The 19,238-nt window shown below is 41.7% G+C and overlaps 1 protein-coding gene across 1 annotated transcript in view; it reads right to left on the minus strand.

The window, feature by feature from the left end:
• Positions 1-19,238, minus strand: part of LOC134750691 (dedicator of cytokinesis protein 1) — a 114,842-nt gene that overhangs the window by 26,633 nt on the left and 68,971 nt on the right. The window contains exons 20-24 of the mRNA XM_063685927.1: positions 18,337-18,507; positions 17,270-17,487; positions 11,706-11,944; positions 7,857-8,009; positions 7,021-7,228 (exon numbers count right to left, since the gene is read on the minus strand). Coding sequence (XP_063541997.1) covers positions 7,021-7,228; positions 7,857-8,009; positions 11,706-11,944; positions 17,270-17,487; positions 18,337-18,507 — 989 coding nt within the window. The remainder of the gene's footprint in view (positions 1-7,020; positions 7,229-7,856; positions 8,010-11,705; positions 11,945-17,269; positions 17,488-18,336; positions 18,508-19,238) is intronic.

The following is a 19,238-nucleotide window of genomic DNA, read 5'->3' on the forward strand; positions in this document are numbered from 1 at the left end:
TATGAAATTAACATTGTAATCATGACAGTCTCGTCTAAAAAAAGTATTTTTGGCGAAATTAGATCTACAAAAATCGATATGGAATGTTTGGGGGTGGCGCGTGGGAATACGAGGCAATTTAAAGACAATTTTTTCAAGAAGAGTGGAAGAATCAGTAAGGCCATTTAAGAGTTTATACAGAAACATTTGGTCTATATAAACACGTCGTGTATCTAGTGGCCCTAGACTACGACGGTGTGTGCTATTCTCTGACATATTCAGACCGTGGCGGAAATTGAGCGACTTTAAGGTGGTTCGATTTTCATACAAAATTCAATCTGCTTTAATTAAGGCACTACACACTATTACTACACAAATATTTGCTCATTTATCTACTTTCGAATATTCGTTTGCGCTAAATTAATAGAAAAACTTTGTTTCATACAGAAATCATACATAAATCAACGTAATTTTTTCATCAATTTTACGTATGTGTGTGTCACAAATGTCGTGTACAAATACGTTGCGTGCGGCGTTGCCACTCTGTGACGTTGGCGACGTTGCCTGGCCGACCTGGCAGGATTTGCAGTGCCGTCATGTTTAGTGCATTTTTATTTGACAGTGTTGACACTGACACATAGGGTCATGTTTATTGTGACATCAATTTGTTTGTATAAACTGAAAATGATAGCAACGTCTAAATCAAGTTACAAAAATCATCGGTGTTCTGGTCCGCGAAAATCCAGAAAAATTCAGACTCAATTGAAGCGGAATTCATGATGGTGAAGTTTCGTAAGGTAGGTACAGTTTCATTCCTTCATTGTACATTGTAATTTTCTCGTGCCGATCTTTTTAGAAAATAATTCTCACTTCTTCCGTAATATAAGCAGTGAACAATACCTATATAATGTAATTATTACTGTTTTGGTTGCCGAATAGTCAATGTGTCACTAACTCTAGGTTTTTTTAGGTATTGTGCAAAATGAAGAGGCATTCTTGGAAATAAAATGTTTTCCTTCATTAGCCAGAAAAAATCAGGACATCCTCACTGCAATAAAGTAAAATAAAACATTTCCTGGGGATGAAAATTATGGAATTTTGTCTATGAATGAAAAACACAATTATTACTAGGTAAGTAAATGATAACTTTATTAGAATCCATATTGTTGCATCATCTTTCTTCCTATAACATTAGAGATTTTGTGCTATCATGATATTATTTTTCTTACAGGTACAGGGACAACTACGGATAACAAATATGAAAAAATGTTATTTCATTTGTTGTGTGAATCCATCTACACCAACAAGACATCCACTGCTGGACATAGGCCTCCCCAGGGATCTCCACAACGACTGGTCTTGCAAGACCGGCCAAAATATCGAGAAATAAATAATATAAATAAACATGATAAATATCCCGTTTTCTATTTCTATATTTCTATTCTAGTTATAATTAGAAGGCCATGCAATGTTGTTACTAACTGTACCTACTTGAATCCAAAAAAAAATATATATAAAAAAGTTTTTATTTTATTCTACAATTACTACTTTATTATTAGTACATTACGATACAAGTGCGAAAAGTAGGAAATTGGCAACGAGTGGCGATAAATTGAAACACGACCGAAGGAAGTGTTTTAATCGACACGAGTTGCGAATTACCTTTTCGCACGTGTATTGTACAACGTTTTACAGTACATAATTATGGCCCTTTACATTTTCGACATATGCACGTATTGTACTAATTACCGCACTAGGGCGGTAACGTATATGTAGCACCATATGTACTAAAAAGTATTTTACAGTACATATGGTGCAACTTTCTCGCCCTAGTGCGTAAAGAGCACTTTTCATGCATATGTCGAAAGTTTAAAGGGCCATATGTACTGTAAAACGTTGTACGATACACGTGCGAATAGGTAATTCGCAACTCGTGTCGATTTAAAACACTCTCTGCGGTCGTGTTTTAATCTGTCGCCACTCGTTTCGAATTTTCTCTTTTCCGCACTTGTATCGTAAATAACTATTTCAAACTGCAAGGGTACGATGATAGATCTCAATTCAATATAATTTTGCAACATTTGGCATTAATAGGTTATAAATTGTATGGAGATGAAATCTATCATCGTACCCTTCTAGTTTGAAAAATACTATAGAGGCTGGGCAGTAAGGGATTGCTTTACTTGTAGAACTATATTTAGCGCTTTAAAAAAAACTGATACCTGACACTTACAAACCTGGACTTCCTTGGGCTAGTGCTACTAAGAATCGTCAGTATTCTCCATCCTTTCTGAGTTGGAAGAACCCAAAAAGGTGAGATTTGTGAAAGTCAGGTTTTCAATATATGTGGCGTTTTCAACCAAACGGGTACCTACTTATTGTTGTCATATTTCCATAAAGCTTCAAAATGAAATCAACCTAATCGACAACCGACAATGTGCTACCTATTAGTTCAAAACGTCACATATTTTTATAAAACGTTATAAACTAATTTATTAATAATACTGATAGATACTGGTGGATAGCGTATTGCTATACTTCCCGGAGGACTCGTCGCGGGGATCAAGGACGCCAAGGTCTTTGTGTAAGAGCATAGAGGCCAAGGTGCACGATGGCGATTTGCGAGGCGCCGTCCGGCTCCTTCTGTCTGACTCTTCGCTGGCTCCCTCTAACGATGAAACTGTGGCATCCCTTCGTGACAAACATCCGTCACCGTCCAGGCCTCTAGTGTTTCCGCCGGAACCCGATGTTTCGAGCCCTTCCTTATCGGTGACGCCAGCAGAAGTGGGGGAGGCGTTAGGTTCCTTTTACAACGGGTCTGCTTCGGGTTTGGATGGCTTGCGTCCGCAGCATCTCAAAGAACTTACGTCTTCTGCGGCGGGTAGTAACGGGCCCCGGCTGCTAGAGTCCTTAACCAACTTGTGTAATTTTCTTCTAAAGGGATCGCTTAATCCCCTCGTTTGCCCTTATTTGTATGGCGCTTCCCTTTGCGCCCTTACCAAGAAAGACGGTGGGATAAGGCCAATTGCTATAGGGTGCACAATTCGTCGTCTAGCTGCTAAGTTGTGTTGTCGAGCTGTTAGGGAACCCATGGCCGATTATCTCCAGCCAACTCAAATAGGTTTTGGTACCGCTCAGGGTTGTGAAGCAGCGATCCATGCCACTCGGGCATTCGCAATGACGAATAGAGATACAGGAGCGGTTATTTTGAAAATTGACATCAAGAATGCATTCAATAGTGTTGAGAGGGACACTATTCTTGATGAAGTCATGGGCAAAGTACCGTCAATTTACCCGTTCCTTTATCAGTGCTACCATTCTGACAGCCATTTACTATATAACAACAGCCTGATATCTTCGCGTGTTGGGGCCCAGCAGGGGGACCCTTTAGGTCCATTGATATTTTGCTTGGTCATGCAGAAAGTAATCACATCTTTGGACTCACCCCTGAACGTGTGGTATTTGGATGATGGGACGATTGGGGGTGATCCAAAAACAGTTCTAGATGATGTAAACAAGCTTGTGCCAGCGTTGAAAGGGATCGGTTTGGAGATAAATCCGGGCAAATGCGAGCTCTTCTGCTACGATTCCGCCAATTTTGATACCCTGCCAGGATTTGAGGCAATATCTGGCAATATTGGTGCGTTGCCTGCAGAGGTCAGAATTTTCTCTATTGGGCGCGCCTATATTTCCAGAAGGAGTCGGTTCTGCTCTGGAGGAGAAGAGGTTGGCTTTAGTTAGAGCCCAGGCGCACCTCAGCAATCTATCGGCGCACGTCTCGCTAGTTCTTCTGCGGAACTGTTTCGCGATGCCTAGGATTACGTACATTTTGAGAACGTCTCCCACCTGGATGTTTGAGGATGATGTTGCGAAGTTAGATGACACACTGAAGTTAGCGTTAGAGTCTATTTTAAATGTGCATCTGAATGGGACGCAGTGGACGCAGGCTGCTCTTCCGGTGCGTCATGGTGGGCTTGGGATCCGTCGGTGTCGTGAGGTAGGCGTGGTGGCTTTCCTTGCCTCAGCGCATGGGACTTTGGGGCTAGTCACTCGTATATTGTCTTGCAATGGTGGCAATCCCCAGATACCTTTTGCTGCTGAAGCATATCTCAAGTGGTCCTCTATTTGTCATGGTACTGAGCCGCCAAGCAATCCTGCCACTCAAAGAGGTTGGGATGACATATTGTGTAAGAAGGTGGTTACGGATTTGCTGAGCGAGGCAGTCGGCTCTGATTTAGCGCGCCTCAAGGCCGCATCTAGGTGTGAGTCAGGAGCATGGCTTCGTGCATTACCTTCCCCCCAGTTAGGCACGCTGCTGGATAATGATTCTTTAAGGATTGCGGCTGCCTTACGGTTGGGTTCGAAGGTTTGCGAGGTGCATAGATGTATATGTGGAGCCATGGTTCAGGAGGACGGACACCATGGGCTTAGTTGCCAGAGGTGCGCTGGTCGTTTTTCGCGTCACCACGCGATAAATGAGGTAGTTCGCAGGGCTTTGGTCTCAGCCAGCGTTCCCTGCGTCCTGGAGCCTCCGGGTTTGTGCCGTTCGGACGGCAAAGGCCAGATGGTCTTACGTTGGTTCCTTGGCAGAAGGGCCGGTGCCTCTTATGGGACGCAACGTGTGTTAGCACCTTTGCCCCGTCCCATCTGAATCACACCATCAGTACTGCTGGTTCGGCTGCGGAGTATGCGGCCAAACAGAAGCATATAAAGTACTCTGCCTTGGAACCGACGTATGAGTTCATACCGGTGGCGGTGGAGACTGCAGGATCTTGGGGTGCGGAGGCTAAGGAGTTTGTGTGGCAATTGGGTCGGCGACTAAGAGAAAGGGGTGGCGATCCTCGCTCCGGATCGTATCTGGTCCAACAGATCTCCTTGGCAATTCAACGGGGCAACGCTGCCAGTGTCATGGGGACTTTTGAACCGGCTACGGTCCGAAGTGGGGACTTGGCCTAGTTTAATTTAGTGTTTAAGATTGACGAAGCCTGTAGCTGATTTATTGTTGTAAGCACTTGACGAAGCCTGCGTTGCTGATCATGAACTATGTGTTGTTTATATAAATCAAAGAAAACAGAATATAATATAATACTGAATATCTGGGAGAAAAAGAAAACATAAGTAAAAACTCAAAAATGCTCGTTTTCCCAGAGATAAGACCTAGCTAGATCGAACCCCTTACAGCAAATTTCATCGAAATCGTTAGAGCCGTTTCCGATATCACTGAAATATATTTCGGTTATATCGGAATCGGACAAGAATTCGAAGAATAAAAGGTATAAGAAACGTAAGATCACACAAAAAGGACAAAAAAAAGTACCCCTGACGTACCAGTCTCGAACCCGAATCCTCTTGCACGTATTTCCACGAACATACCGCAACGCCATTGCAGCATACTTACACTGCATGAAATTGTCTACTACAAGCATCACGGAAACACTGTTTGCATGTGTGAGTAATAGTAGGAAATAGCATGACAGAAACACTCTGTCGACTTTAAAACTGTTTTTTGCACTAATGAAGTATTCAATGTTTATTATAATAGTTCAATATTTATGTAAAGAGTGCGCTAAACATACTTTTAAGTATACAGATACCAACACTATTCCACAAAAAAATAAAACCTTAAAATTTGCAAAAGTGACGCCATCTAGCGGGGTTTAAGCTTAGGGTAACCTAGTCGAACCACCTTAACAGCTTTTTTTGAATCCTTTAAATTCTTTTTATGTGAACGGTATATTGAGGGGTCCAGACGACGAATTTTACCTTATAAACTCATCTGTTTTATAAGACTGTTTGTTTCTAAATAAATAATAATAAAAAAATAGCTTTTAACCACTATACGAGTTTTCGCCCGGGAGGCGATTGGTCATGGAAATCTGTTCCTGGCCCGCGGCCAGTAGTCTGTACCTGTACTGCAGGAGCGTGTCAAGTTGCCGCGCCGCCGCCGCGACCAGTGCAGCGGCGGCAGCACGTAAGCCACCCGCGGCCGCCTTGCACAGCGCGCCGCACAGCGACACGACGTGTATACTGTACCTGTACTGCAGGAGCGTGTCAAGTTGCCGCGCCGCCGCCGCGACCAGTGCAGCGGCGGCAGCACGTAAGCCGCCCGCGGCCGCCTTGCACAGCGCGCCGCACAGCGACACGACGTGTATACTGTACCTGTACTGCAGGAGCGTGTCAAGTTGCCGCGCCGCCGCCGCGACCAGTGCAGCGGCGGCAGCACGTAAGCCGCCCGCGGCCGCCTTGCACAGCGCGCCGCACAGCGACACGACGTGTATACTGTACCTGTACTGCAGGAGCGTGTCAAGTTGCCGCGCCGCCGCCGCGATCAGTGCAGCGGCGGCAGCACGTAAGCCGCCCGCGGCCGCCTTGCACAGCGCGCCGCACAGCGACACGACGTGTATACTGTACCTGTACTGCAGGAGCGTGTCAAGTTGCCGCGCCGCCGCCGCGACCAGTGCAGCGGCGGCAGCACGTAAGCCGCCCGCGGCCGCCTTGCACAGCGCGCCGCACAGCGACACGACGTGTATACTGTACCTGTACTGCAGGAGCGTGTCAAGTTGCCGCGCCGCCGCCGCGACCAGTGCAGCGGCGGCAGCACGTAAGCCGCCCGCGGCCGCCTTGCACAGCGCGCCGCACAGCGACACGACGTGTATACTGTACCTGTACTGCAGGAGCGTGTCAAGTTGCCGCGCCGCCGCCGCGACCAGTGCAGCGGCGGCAGCACGTAAGCCGCCCGCGGCCGCCTTGCACAGCGCGCCGCACAGCGACACGACGTGTATACTGTACCTGTACTGCAGGAGCGTGTCAAGTTGCCGCGCCGCCGCCGCGACCAGTGCAGCGGCGGCAGCACGTAAGCCGCCCGCGGCCGCCTTGCACAGCGCGCCGCACAGCGACACGACGTGTATACTGTACCTGTACTGCAGGAGCGTGTCAAGTTGCCGCGCCGCCGCCGCGACCAGTGCAGCGGCGGCAGCACGTAAGCCGCCCGCGGCCGCCTTGCACAGCGCGCCGCACAGCGACACGACGTGTATACTGTACCTGTACTGCAGGAGCGTGTCAAGTTGCCGCGCCGCCGCCGCGACCAGTGCAGCGGCGGCAGCACGTAAGCCGCCCGCGGCCGCCTTGCACAGCGCGCCGCACAGCGACACGAACCGCGCGCGCCACGCCACGTCGCCGCTGCCGCGCTCCACTAGCACGTCGATTTTATCTATTAGCTCGCTTTCTAAGTCTTTTAGAGGGCTTTCCGCTGTAAAAAAGGGAAAAATTATGTTTTTTTACAAGCTTTTTATTAACTTGCAATGTACCTATGTAAGTATGTATGTATGTAATATGTACCTATGTTTGAACGGGTCAAATCTTGCAAGTTAAATTTGACCCACTTCCCAACTTCCAATGAAGCTGAAAATTTGCATACATAATGTAAGTCAGGTGACAATGCAATATTATAGTACCATTGAGCTGATCTGATGATGGAGACAGGAGGTGGTCATAGGAACTCTGTGATAAAACAACGCAACCTAATTGTGTTTGGGATTATTAGAATTGTTTCCATGAATATTATTTAATTAGTTGCCTGTGGAAAAAAAAGTACAGTCAGCGATAAAAGCTTGTACCAAAAATGAAATTTTTACCAAAAACTTATTTAGGTTATACATATAAAATAATATTTTATAAAGAAAAAACTTTGTATAATCATCGAAAGTTCCCCTTCAGCAAATCATCGTACCACTGACCAAAGCTGACATGTGCTCGATTTATGATTGAAAAATAATTACCTAGCAACAAAATATATAACCGCTCCGCTATTTGCAAGTCAATTTGTATAGAATTTGAAACAAAAAGTGACCCGTTTCATTAGGTTCGAGTATACTTACAGCTATCCCCAGTGCTGACACTATGGTTGTACTCTGTCTGCATCATATCAAAGAACAGGGGGATGGTAGTAATCCGCACCTCTTCGTCACCAAGGAAGCTGACCTCGAGGAACGGACCGACCAGACACGGGATGAAGGCGCGCTTGTGCTCACCTGTGAAAATTAAATAGAATTACTCTCAAGAAGTGCAGTGCAGGTGTTATTTTAAACGTCAAACTTCTATGAAATAAATACGACGCATAAATAACACTGGGTCCACTTAACCTTGGGGCCTTATAGTAGGATTTACGTTATATATGGTCGACCTTCACCCATACGTCTGACGGATGAAACTTACATTTTATGAAAGAAAATATGTTCCTGAACATAAATAAATAGGGTTGCCTAATGAAATATGGTCAATGCTATTTTTAATAAATTTTTGAAAATATTTTTTTTTCTTCAAATTTCACCGATTTGTCTGACGAACGAAATAAGTTGCAATGGAAAGTATACAACTTCTACAACATGAATAAATTAGGTTGCCTATGTTTTTCCGGTCACTATTATGAGGTTGCCGTGTTTAAACAGGCGAGTTAAAATAGATAATTGCACCCATCTGTCTGACGCTTGAATTATATATCTAAATAATGGTAATTTTATTGCGAATACAATGGTATAGGGTTGCCTGCAAAAATCCGGTCAGAAATAAGGGTTGCCAGGCTTTTAAAGAAAATAAGAAGGAAAGACTTAGCGATAACTCAAAAACGACAACTGATCACGATTGTTTTAACTACTTTCGAATGTGTTTATTAATCACTATTTTTGTGATTTTTATCATAATTTTTGGATGAATGGTTCAAAAATTAGAAGGAAAAACCCTTTTTTTTTTTCTTTCTAAATAATTAGTTCCGGAATGATTCACTTTATCATTTTATCATTTTCCTTAACTCGCCTGTTTAAACACGGCAACCTCATAATAGTGACCGGAAAAACATAGGCAACCTAATTTATTCATGTTGTTGAAGTTGTATACTTTCCATTGCAACTTATTTCGTTCGTCAGACAAATCGGTGAAATTTGAAAAAAAAAAATATTTTCAATAATTTATTAAAAATAGCCTTGACCATATTTCATTAGGCAACCCCTATTTATTTATGTTCAGGAACATATTTTCTTTCATAAAATATAAGTTTCATCCGTCAGACGTATGGGTGAAGGTCGACCATATATAACGTATCTTAGACTATTACTGGTCCAGAGTTGCAGAGGACAGAGTACAATGGAGAAGGTTGGAGGAGGCCTATGCCAAAAGGCACACCGATGTACGGGACATTTTGTAGTTTACAAATAAATGATACCATCAATTTAATAACCGTTGTACCCAAGGATCGGAGATAAATGGCTATAATAATAAATAAAAAAACACTGGCACTGCGTGTGCTGTCAGAACCTCTGCAATCTTTTCTTGGCCTAACTCTAAGTATTTATTTATTTAATTTTTACTGCCCAGTAAATTAGGTACAAAAGTAAGATTTAATTTAGTGTTCCTGTCCCAAGTTAGCGTACGTATGCTGATGTGAAATTTTTCGAAATCGCGAAATATTTACATGGAAAAATTTCACACGTTTTGAAAACTATCCCCAGCTTGCATGTCCAACTTGTTTCTAAAAGTCCAGAATATCTGTGGCTTTCCACGCCTAATTCCAAAGGAGCATAAGCGACCATTTAGGAATGGAACGCCACATATAACGGTGAAGATTAGAAGGTAATTGAGTAAGTTACTTTTCCCGGGTATGTCCTTATACTACGTCCAAAAGAGAGGTATGTGCATTGTGCACTGTGAATGTCGTCTCGCTTAGGGCACAGCACAGCGGATGTCATTCCAGATCTAGAGCAGAGCCCAACTGGGGAAGTACCTCCACCTTACAGAAAACCGCAGCCAAATAACACTAGACCCTACTCATAGTGTTGTGTTCCTGCCGGTAAGTAAGGTTGCCAGAGCTCAACGAGGGAGAGGAGTGTTAGGGTCGGCAACGCGCACGTAGTAGGCCTCCATAGACTACGGTAACCGCCTACCATCAGGCGGGCGGTATGCTTGTTTGTCACCGACGAAGTGTAAAAAAGGGCTCAGTTTGTATGACATAATTATTGAAAGTCATAATGTAATGATTGTCATATTATCATTAGTCATAATTCTGAAACCGTTAACTGTTCAGGATTTTCCTCAGGTTATTAGATTAGGTTAGGTTAGGTTTGCTTTATGGCAAAGCTGAAAAGTTACGCGTTTCTGAGAAAAATCAAATTATGACTAACGAAAATGTGGACAAACAATACATTATGACTTAAAACTATATGGGAAACAATAGACCCGTAAAAAAACCTCAGCTTACCCAACGCAAACCAGAGATCTCTCAGTAGTGTCGCAGCAGCTCTCCTGACATCTCCACACACCGCTGCGGCCCTCGCTCGTCTTGCTGCTCGCATTGTTTCTAACTGCAGTGGTTGTGATGAGGCCAAAGAAGCGCAAGTGTTGAACCACGAGCGGCATTACGATTGGATTGTTGGATCGTCTATGGATCAGATCTGTGTCACTCTACTTACCCAGAGCAAACCAGAGATCTCTCAATAGCGTCGCAGCAGCTCTCCTGACATCTCCACACACCGCTGCGGCCCTCGCTCGTCTTGCTGCTCGCATTGTTTCTAACTGCAGTGGTTGTGATGAGGCCAAAGAAGCGCAAGTGTTGAACCACGAGCGGCATTACGATTGGATTGTTGGATCGTCTATGGATCAGATCTGTGTCACTCTACTTACCCAGAGCAAACCAGAGATCTCTCAATAGCGTCGCAGCAGCTCTCCTGACATCTCCACACACCGCTGCGGCCCTCGCTCGTCTTGCTGCTCGCATTGTTTCTAACTGCAGTGGTTGTGATGAGGCCAAAGAAGCGCAAGTGTTGAACCACGAGCGGCATTACGATTGGATTGTTGGATCGTCTATGGATCAGATCTGTGTCACTCTACTTACCCAGAGCAAACCAGAGATCTCTCAATAGCGTCGCAGCAGCTCTCCTGACATCTCCACACACCGCTGCGGCCCTCGCTCGTCTTGCTGCTCGCATTGTTTCTAACTGCAGTGGTTGTGATGAGGCCAAAGAAGCGCAAGTGTTGAACCACGAGCGGCATTACGATTGGATTGTTGGATCGTCTATGGATCAGATCTGTGTCACTCTACTTACCCAGAGCAAACCAGAGATCTCTCAATAGCGTCGCAGCAGCTCTCCTGACATCTCCACACACCGCTGCGGCCCTCGCTCGTCTTGCTGCTCGCATTGTTTCTAACTGCAGTGGTTGTGATGAGGCCAAAGAAGCGCAAGTGTTGAACCACGAGCGGCATTACGATTGGATTGTTGGGTCGTCTATGGATCAGATCTGTGTCACTCTACTTACCCAGAGCAAACCAGAGATCTCTCAATAGCGTCGCAGCAGCTCTTCTGACATCTCCACACACCGCTGCGGCTCTCGCTCGTCTTGCTGCTCGCATTGTTTCTAACTGCAGTGGCTGTGATGAGGCCAAAGAAGCGCAAGTGTTGAACCACGAGCGGCATTACGATTGGATTGTTGGATCGTCTATGGATCAGATCTGTGTCACTCTACTTACCCAGAGCAAACCAGAGATCTCTCAATAGCGTCGCAGCAGCTCTTCTGACATCTCCACACACCGCTGCGGCTCTCGCTCGTCTTGCTGCTCGCATTGTTTCTAACTGCAGTGGCTGTGATGAGGCCAAAGAAGCGCAAGTGTTGAACCACGAGCGGCATTACGATTGGATTGTTGGATCGTCTATGGATCAGATCTGTGTCACTCTACTTACCCAGAGCAAACCAGAGATCTCTCAATAGCGTCGCAGCAGCTCTTCTGACATCTCCACACACCGCTGCGGCCCTCGCTCGTCTTGCTGCTCGCATTGTTTCTAACTGCAGTGGTTGTGATGAGGCCAAAGACGCGCAAGTGTTGAACCACGAGCGGCACATTGAATGGATGGCAGCGATGCCTTCTGTATCGGTTTCGTCGATGGATTGGAGGCGGCTGCAGAGCGTTATAGAGATAAGCCTGCAAGAAAAATATAGTACAATAGGGTATTCCACACATTTTTATTAATGGTATCAGTCGATCAGGTATGTTTTAAGGAGCAAATGTCTGTATGGGACCCATTGTCTTAAAGCAATACAAAAGTCACAAATAATGGTCAAAGTGTGGCATCGCCACTTTACTGAAGAAACGCTTCTAACAAATTGGCATTACATCGTGACGTCAGCATGTAACGTCGCTATTGCTTAGAAGCCGTGGAAAACAAGGAAATTGCGACTTATGCGTTGTATCCAGACGCCACGTCACCGAAGTGTCAAAACTGAAATTAAACTTTATGCATATGAAGAGAAACACTTTAGCCGTTGAACACTAAACATTATTTGAATATTCGAAGAAAACCAGTTTTTAGAAATTTTACAAGAAATTAACGGTTAGACAAACAACTAATACGACAAACTGTCACCTCATCGGTCACACGACTTGTCAATCGTGACAAGACGAATAGTGTTGCAAGCCTACAAAAACAATTAAACGTCAAACAGACATTAGAAATAACGTTCCGATCTACGAACGAACGCATATAAAAACTAAAAATGTCGAAAACAAACCCAAAAATGATTTCATGTAAAACATGCACAAATGAAATAAAAGAAAAACATTATTTATGTTGCTCTTTGTGCAATTCTGCATTCCACATTAATTGCACGGCAAGCGACAAGAGATATGACCTTATGACAAATGCAAATCGAAAATTATGGAAATGCAAAAATTGTATTAAAACTACTCCAAAATACACACAAACGAAAGAAACCACTACAATTAAGTCAGTTAAAAATGTGGCAGTTAAGAAAGATCAAGAAAAAAAGGATCACTCATTAAATTTGCAATCAACGCCGGAAATCTCTGTGGTGACCACGAGTGAATGCCCTGGAACACACAAGCCTATTTATGAAACGCATGATCACCAAAATATAACAATGCGAAAACCTTTACCTAAAACCCATGAACATGAAGTTCTATCAGATTCAGAGTCCGTATTAGAATCCCAAGGGGATACAGATCTTGATATCAGCTCACACAGCCTCCCGAATAAAATAGTATCGGAATCATTACAGATTTCTGAGTTAAAGTCAGAAGTTAGCTCTCTAACTACCCAGCTAGCTAGCGCAAATGAGGAAGTCGACAGCCTCAATACACAAATAGTTGAACTGCGAAGAGCACTAGAAGATCAGCAGAAAAAAACAGAGATCTATAAAAAAATACTTACAGATAAAGTACCGACGAGACGACTCACTCCTCTAAAGAAAAATCTGCTTCAAATTAAAAGATCAAAGGTTCTGGACAGTGATGATGACACGCCAATCACGTCGCCGGAATGCTTCCAACACGAGGGCATAACATTAGAAACAGAAACTGAAGTACAACCCTTTGTCTTTCCGGTTACCGCCACTGCATCAGACGCCCGAGAAAAGAATCCAAGTATCACCAACTCAAGTATTACTGAAATAAACGTTAATGAAGAAATTACGGAAACATATAATATTATTAAAGAAAAACGGAAAATTTGCTTTATTAGCAGTAACGCCAACAACAAGATTTTGCAAACAGCGGAACACACTTTCGAATCGGATGACATATGCCACTACATCAAAACAGAAGCCGGAATATACCATTTGCTGCATGAAGTGGAATCCAAAATTGAAGGTTTTACTATGCTTGACTATTGCGTGATATTAATTGGTGCTGTAGACTTTAAGGATACGGTAAATTACTACAAAATCATTAGTTATTTAAGATCAAAACTAGAACAAATCCACCATACTAACGTAATTATTAGTTTGCCTAACTTCAAACTCCACAAATTTGGCACACTGTTTAATAAACGTGTTGAATCTTTTAATAGCATATTGTATACTGAAGCGTGCAAATATCAATTTGCATATATTCTAGATAGTAACAAACATCTGTCGTACTCGAGTAAAATGTTTGATAGAGCATCCGGTTTTATAAATAATAATGCTTTGCGAACAATATTCAAAGATCTGAAAAGCTACATAGCTGAAATTGATAAATTTAATAACTATCCATACAATGATGATCAACATACAATACATTGTAGCTCACCTTTAACGAATGTGAGGCATAATCACTTTGTCACATCGAGCACTCAAACAGAAGAGGATTTTTTTCGAGAACAATGATGTAGTTTCAAATGCTTCAAATAAATCCCATACGTTTTTACTATTACACCAAAATATCGCAGGTTTATTAAACAAAAGAGATTTAATAGAAATAACACTACATGATTTAGATAATGATGGGAAATATATAGATCTAATCTGTCTCTCTGAGACTTTTGTAAAATTGGGAGACGAGGCAAATGTAAATATTAATGGCTTTAAACTTGCAGACTGTTTTTCGAGAAACAAAAGAAGAGGTGGAACTTGCATATTGTGTAGAGAGTATTTAGAAATGAAACCACTTACTTTTTTAAATGATCTTAAAACTGAATATCACTTTGAAGTCTGTGGAGTTAAAATATTGGACTTTAATTGTATAATTATCTGTGTTTATAGAATCCCCAATTATAACACCGAAATATTTTTAAAAAAACTAGATAGTCTGTTACAAATAATTAAGAAGAAAGCAGCTAACGTCATTATTGCAGGTGATTTCAATATTGATTTGTTACAGCCAACACATTCGCTTCATGAATTTCAGAGAATTATCCAAAATCACAATTTTCATATTCATATTACAAAACCCACACGATTAAATACTTGTATTGATCAAATAATATCCAACATGCCATATGCTACAGGTGAAGTTCTTCCTTTGGGTCTATCAGATCATGATACTGGCCAGTTACTTCGAATACCAGTACGCGAGAAGCATATTCCTCCCTCGTACAAATATATAAAAAGACGAGACTTCAATCGTGACAATTTAAAAAAGTTTTATCAATGCCTTGAAAGCCTGTCTTGGAGGGAGGTTTATACAGAAGCAAATGTTGATACTGCATTTAACAAGTTTTATGACACGTTTGCCTTGCTTTTCAATTTATGCTTCCCGATTGCAATAGCCAAAGTTAGATATTCTGGCAATAGTACAAAATGGATAACGAAAGGTATAAGAAATGCATTTAAAACAAAACGTAGATTAAGATACTTATATTACAAAAGTAAAACACCTCAAGATAAATTAAACTATAATAAATACAATAACCTGCTTAAAAAATGCATAACTACATCAAGACGAATAGACAATAAAGCATCTATTTACGGCTCTAAAAATGTCACCAAAACCAGTTGGAATATCATAAATAAGGATATGGGGAAACTAAAAAATAAGAAAAAATATATTAATAGGATTATTGTTAATAACACTGTGATCGAGGGACCCGTCAATATAGCAAACGCATTTAACAATTTCTTTATAAATAACGCTACTCTTGGCTCTCACTTGATACAATATAACTATCCTCTGAATAGTAACTACACAAATATGTTCCTCTCGCCTACAAGCTCGAAGGAGGTGTTAGAATTAATAAAGAATTTGAATAATACTCGATCTGCTGGATATGACGATATCCCAACTGATGTTCTCAAGTCGACCGGTGACTTAATAGCCCCTGTGTTATCTTACCTAATCAATCTGACATTCCAACAAGGCACTTTTCCAGATAAACTAAAATTATCGATAGTCAAGCCTATCTACAAGAAAGGGGACAAAGTAAAGGTAGATAATTACAGACCTATTACACTTATTCCAATCTTAGCCAAAGTCCTAGAAAAAGCTATGCACAAAAGATTAATGAATTTTATAAATAAATACAAAGTATTAAGTATGCAACAGCATGGCTTTCAAAAAGGAAAATCCACCACCTTAGCTGCATTTAACGTCATAAATAATATAATTAATAATGTAGATGAAGGAAATAATACAGTGTCCATTTTTTTCGACATGAGCAAAGCATTCGACCATGTTTCTCATGACCTCCTTCTGAAGAAATGTGGAGTATATGGTTTAAGAGGTGTAGTTCAGAAATGGATTGAAAGCTATCTCACCAATCGACGTCAAATGGTTGAAATCACAAGTGTTAATTGCGAAAACATAGAAGAGCAATTCAAATCAGAAACGAAGTTTATTAGAGTAGGAGTACCACAAGGGACTATCTTAGGGCCTCTTCTTTTCTTACTTTATGTGAATGATTTGCCATTAATTACTAACTACGATTGCACATTATTTGCAGATGATATATCGGTAGTTATCCCGGATAATAATAGTCAGAACTACAATGAATCAATTAATAATACCATTATTGACATAATACAATGGCTTAAAGCTAATAATCTGCAAGTGAACCTCGAAAAAACCAAGTATATTCAATTTATCAACCAAAGGGGGAGAAAGATGAATCTCACTGTTTCATATAACGATCACAATTTAAAAGAATGCGATAGTACTACTTTTCTTGGCTTCGTGCTGGATGATCATTGTAGTTGGAAACAGCATGTTGACAAGGTTTGCTCTAAAATTAATCGGTTTGCATATGTCCTATGGCGACTAACAAGAGTAGCGGATAAAAAAACCGCCTTAAGAGCATACCATGGTTTTGTAGCGTCCAATTTGCGATACGGGATATTAATATGGGGAAATTCTGTACAAATTCATCGTACTTTTCTAGCGCAAAAGCAATGTGTAAGAGCAATAGCCAACATTCACACACCAACATCCTGCAAGGAATATTTTGTTAGCTTAAATTTACTAACAGTACACTCACTGTACATTTATGAAGTGTGTATATTTGTTAAGCTGCACAATGAAATGTTCTTAAAGAAAAGAGATGTAGTAAATATAAACACACGATATCCGGATAGACTCGTGCTTCCAAAAATGCACACTGCAATGAGGGGTAGAAATTGTTACGCCATGTGTATTAAGATATTCAATCATTTACCAAAGCAATTAAGAGAACTACCCCTCAAAAAATTAAGGCAAAAACTATTTACTTGGCTGGTACAAAAATGCTTTTATAGTACCACTGAATATTTTAATAATGTGAGCATGTAACATAGGTTAGTTTAGCGAGTAAGCTAAAAATGTAAAATTTGCATGACTTATTTAAGTCTAGATATATGGACCTGTATATACTATATCTCTACCTAAGATCTGTAAGTACTATATCTATTGCAAATAAAGATTTATAAAGATTTATAAAGATTTATATGCATGTAGGTCTATGTTGCTCTGTGGTCTATGACCGATTAATCGGTATTTGGCGTTGAACCTACGGTGCATATATATCGGTCATTGGCGTCCAAAAGGTTAAGCGTCCAGACCAACCTTAGAGCATGCAGCATGACGTAATGCTGCACATGCAGCATGTCCGCCCAATGCGCGCGGAACACCGGCCGCTGCAGCAGCGCTTGCAGCAACGCTAGCGCGTCCACCACTAAACTAGCGGAGCCACCGGTTTCTTGCTCCAATGCTTTCACGACTAGCGCGTATTGTTCTTCCGACATTTGACGCACTATGTCTAGCAGGATGCTGACGATGCGACGCTGAAAAGAATAGCAGCTTGTTAAATGATGTTGTAGCGAGGTTTTTTTATAGTCCTCCTATACCTCTGATGTAGATACGGTCAGCATCAAATAGGCTAAAGTGGCCAAATATATGGATAGGCTACTTTGACCGTCACTATCTATTTAATGCTGACTGTACATGAGTCTTACTGGACGAGTTTAACTAAGGAACATAACCCATAAAGAAAATAAACTATTAAATAAAAAAAATTAAAAACCCCATCAATATCCAAATCCATTTTATGCCAAAAATTCCTTACATCATTTTGGAAAAGAGCATTCTTTAAACTGATGCTGGATCGATTTCTATGAATCATAGGTATGAACCACCGGCCCATCCGTTGGAGGACAGACAGACAGACGGACAGTGGAGTCTTAGTAATAGGGTCCCTTTTTTACCCTTTGGGTAAGGAACTCTAAAAATAGACATCGAAGGTTATGAAACAGCTAGTTATTTAAATCACAAGTTATCGCGAATTTATTTTGTCACAGAAATCTCTGTTTTGACATTTTGCTGGGACGTCAGTTAGCCGCGATCACGACCAGTGAAACCTGTGTCGAAACGTCGGTAAATAATTCGCGATAGACCCGATTGTAAATGTGATTTAATATGTGTTCAAAAGCGCGAAAGTTTTTAAAAGCTAGTTACCTATTTAGTTAAACTCACCAACAAAGGATCATCGTTATTCCTGTCATCCCTCATCATGTTAGCGGCTACTCGGAGTACGGTGGCCAACAGGAGTTTCGCCAGCTCCCCTCTGTCGGCCTCTACAGGCCTACATCCTTACCTACTTAGAAACCAAATATGGAACATTTAGTTAAACTCACCAACAAAGGATCATCGTTATTCCTGTCATCCCTCATCATGTTAGCGGCTACTCGGAGTACGGTGGGCAACAGGAGTTTCGCCAGCTCCCCTCTGTCGGCCTCTACGGGGCCTACGTCGTCTCTGGCTAGCAATGTGACTAGCTCGCCTATTGTTTCCACGCATAGCTCCACCTGGAGTGGTTTAGGAAAGTTATTATAAAACACTGATTTAAACTTTCACGATTTTTAATCATTATTATTCACAATGACGGGACTTAATCGCGTAAAATCGAAACGTTCAAGTTAATAAACAAGACCAAGTGCGGGTAGTTCGAAAAACTCGCGCGCCTAGAAAATGTTGTTGTTTTAGCCAGTCTTCTCCGATACCACGGCGACAACGCCGTCCTCGAAACATCGGAGGTAAAATAAAAACTAATTTTACGCGATTAAGTCCCGTCGTTGTGAATAATAATGATTAAAAATCGTGAAAGTTTAAATCAGTGACTTGTGATCAGTGTTTTGGCATTTTGTTTAAAATTCCAATGCGAATCTTACCGACATTTTTCCAGCGTAAGCGTAGTGACGTGTTTTACGCTTTGTGTTTTTGTAATAGGCACATTTTGTTGTGTAAATTATTTTGAACAGCGGATTACTTACGGATACTTTAGCCGAGGTATTTGACGGCGTTTTTTTTTTTATGATGAATAGGCAGGCGTTTGACCACGATCCCACCTGATGGTAAGTGGTTTTACTATTATGTAAAGTTATTCATGTAATCTAATATTGTGAGAATGTACGGCAGGTGTGTTGTATTTTATTTTAAACTGACCTTTTGCGTGCACAGGCTGCATTCCATCAAAGGATTTAATTATTAATATAGTCGTACATTTAGCAACTTAACCAAAAATATTCCCTAGGGAATA

Source organism: Cydia strobilella, chromosome 20 (genome assembly GCF_947568885.1).
Source record: "Cydia strobilella chromosome 20, ilCydStro3.1, whole genome shotgun sequence".
Taxonomy (NCBI): domain Eukaryota; kingdom Metazoa; phylum Arthropoda; class Insecta; order Lepidoptera; family Tortricidae; genus Cydia; species Cydia strobilella.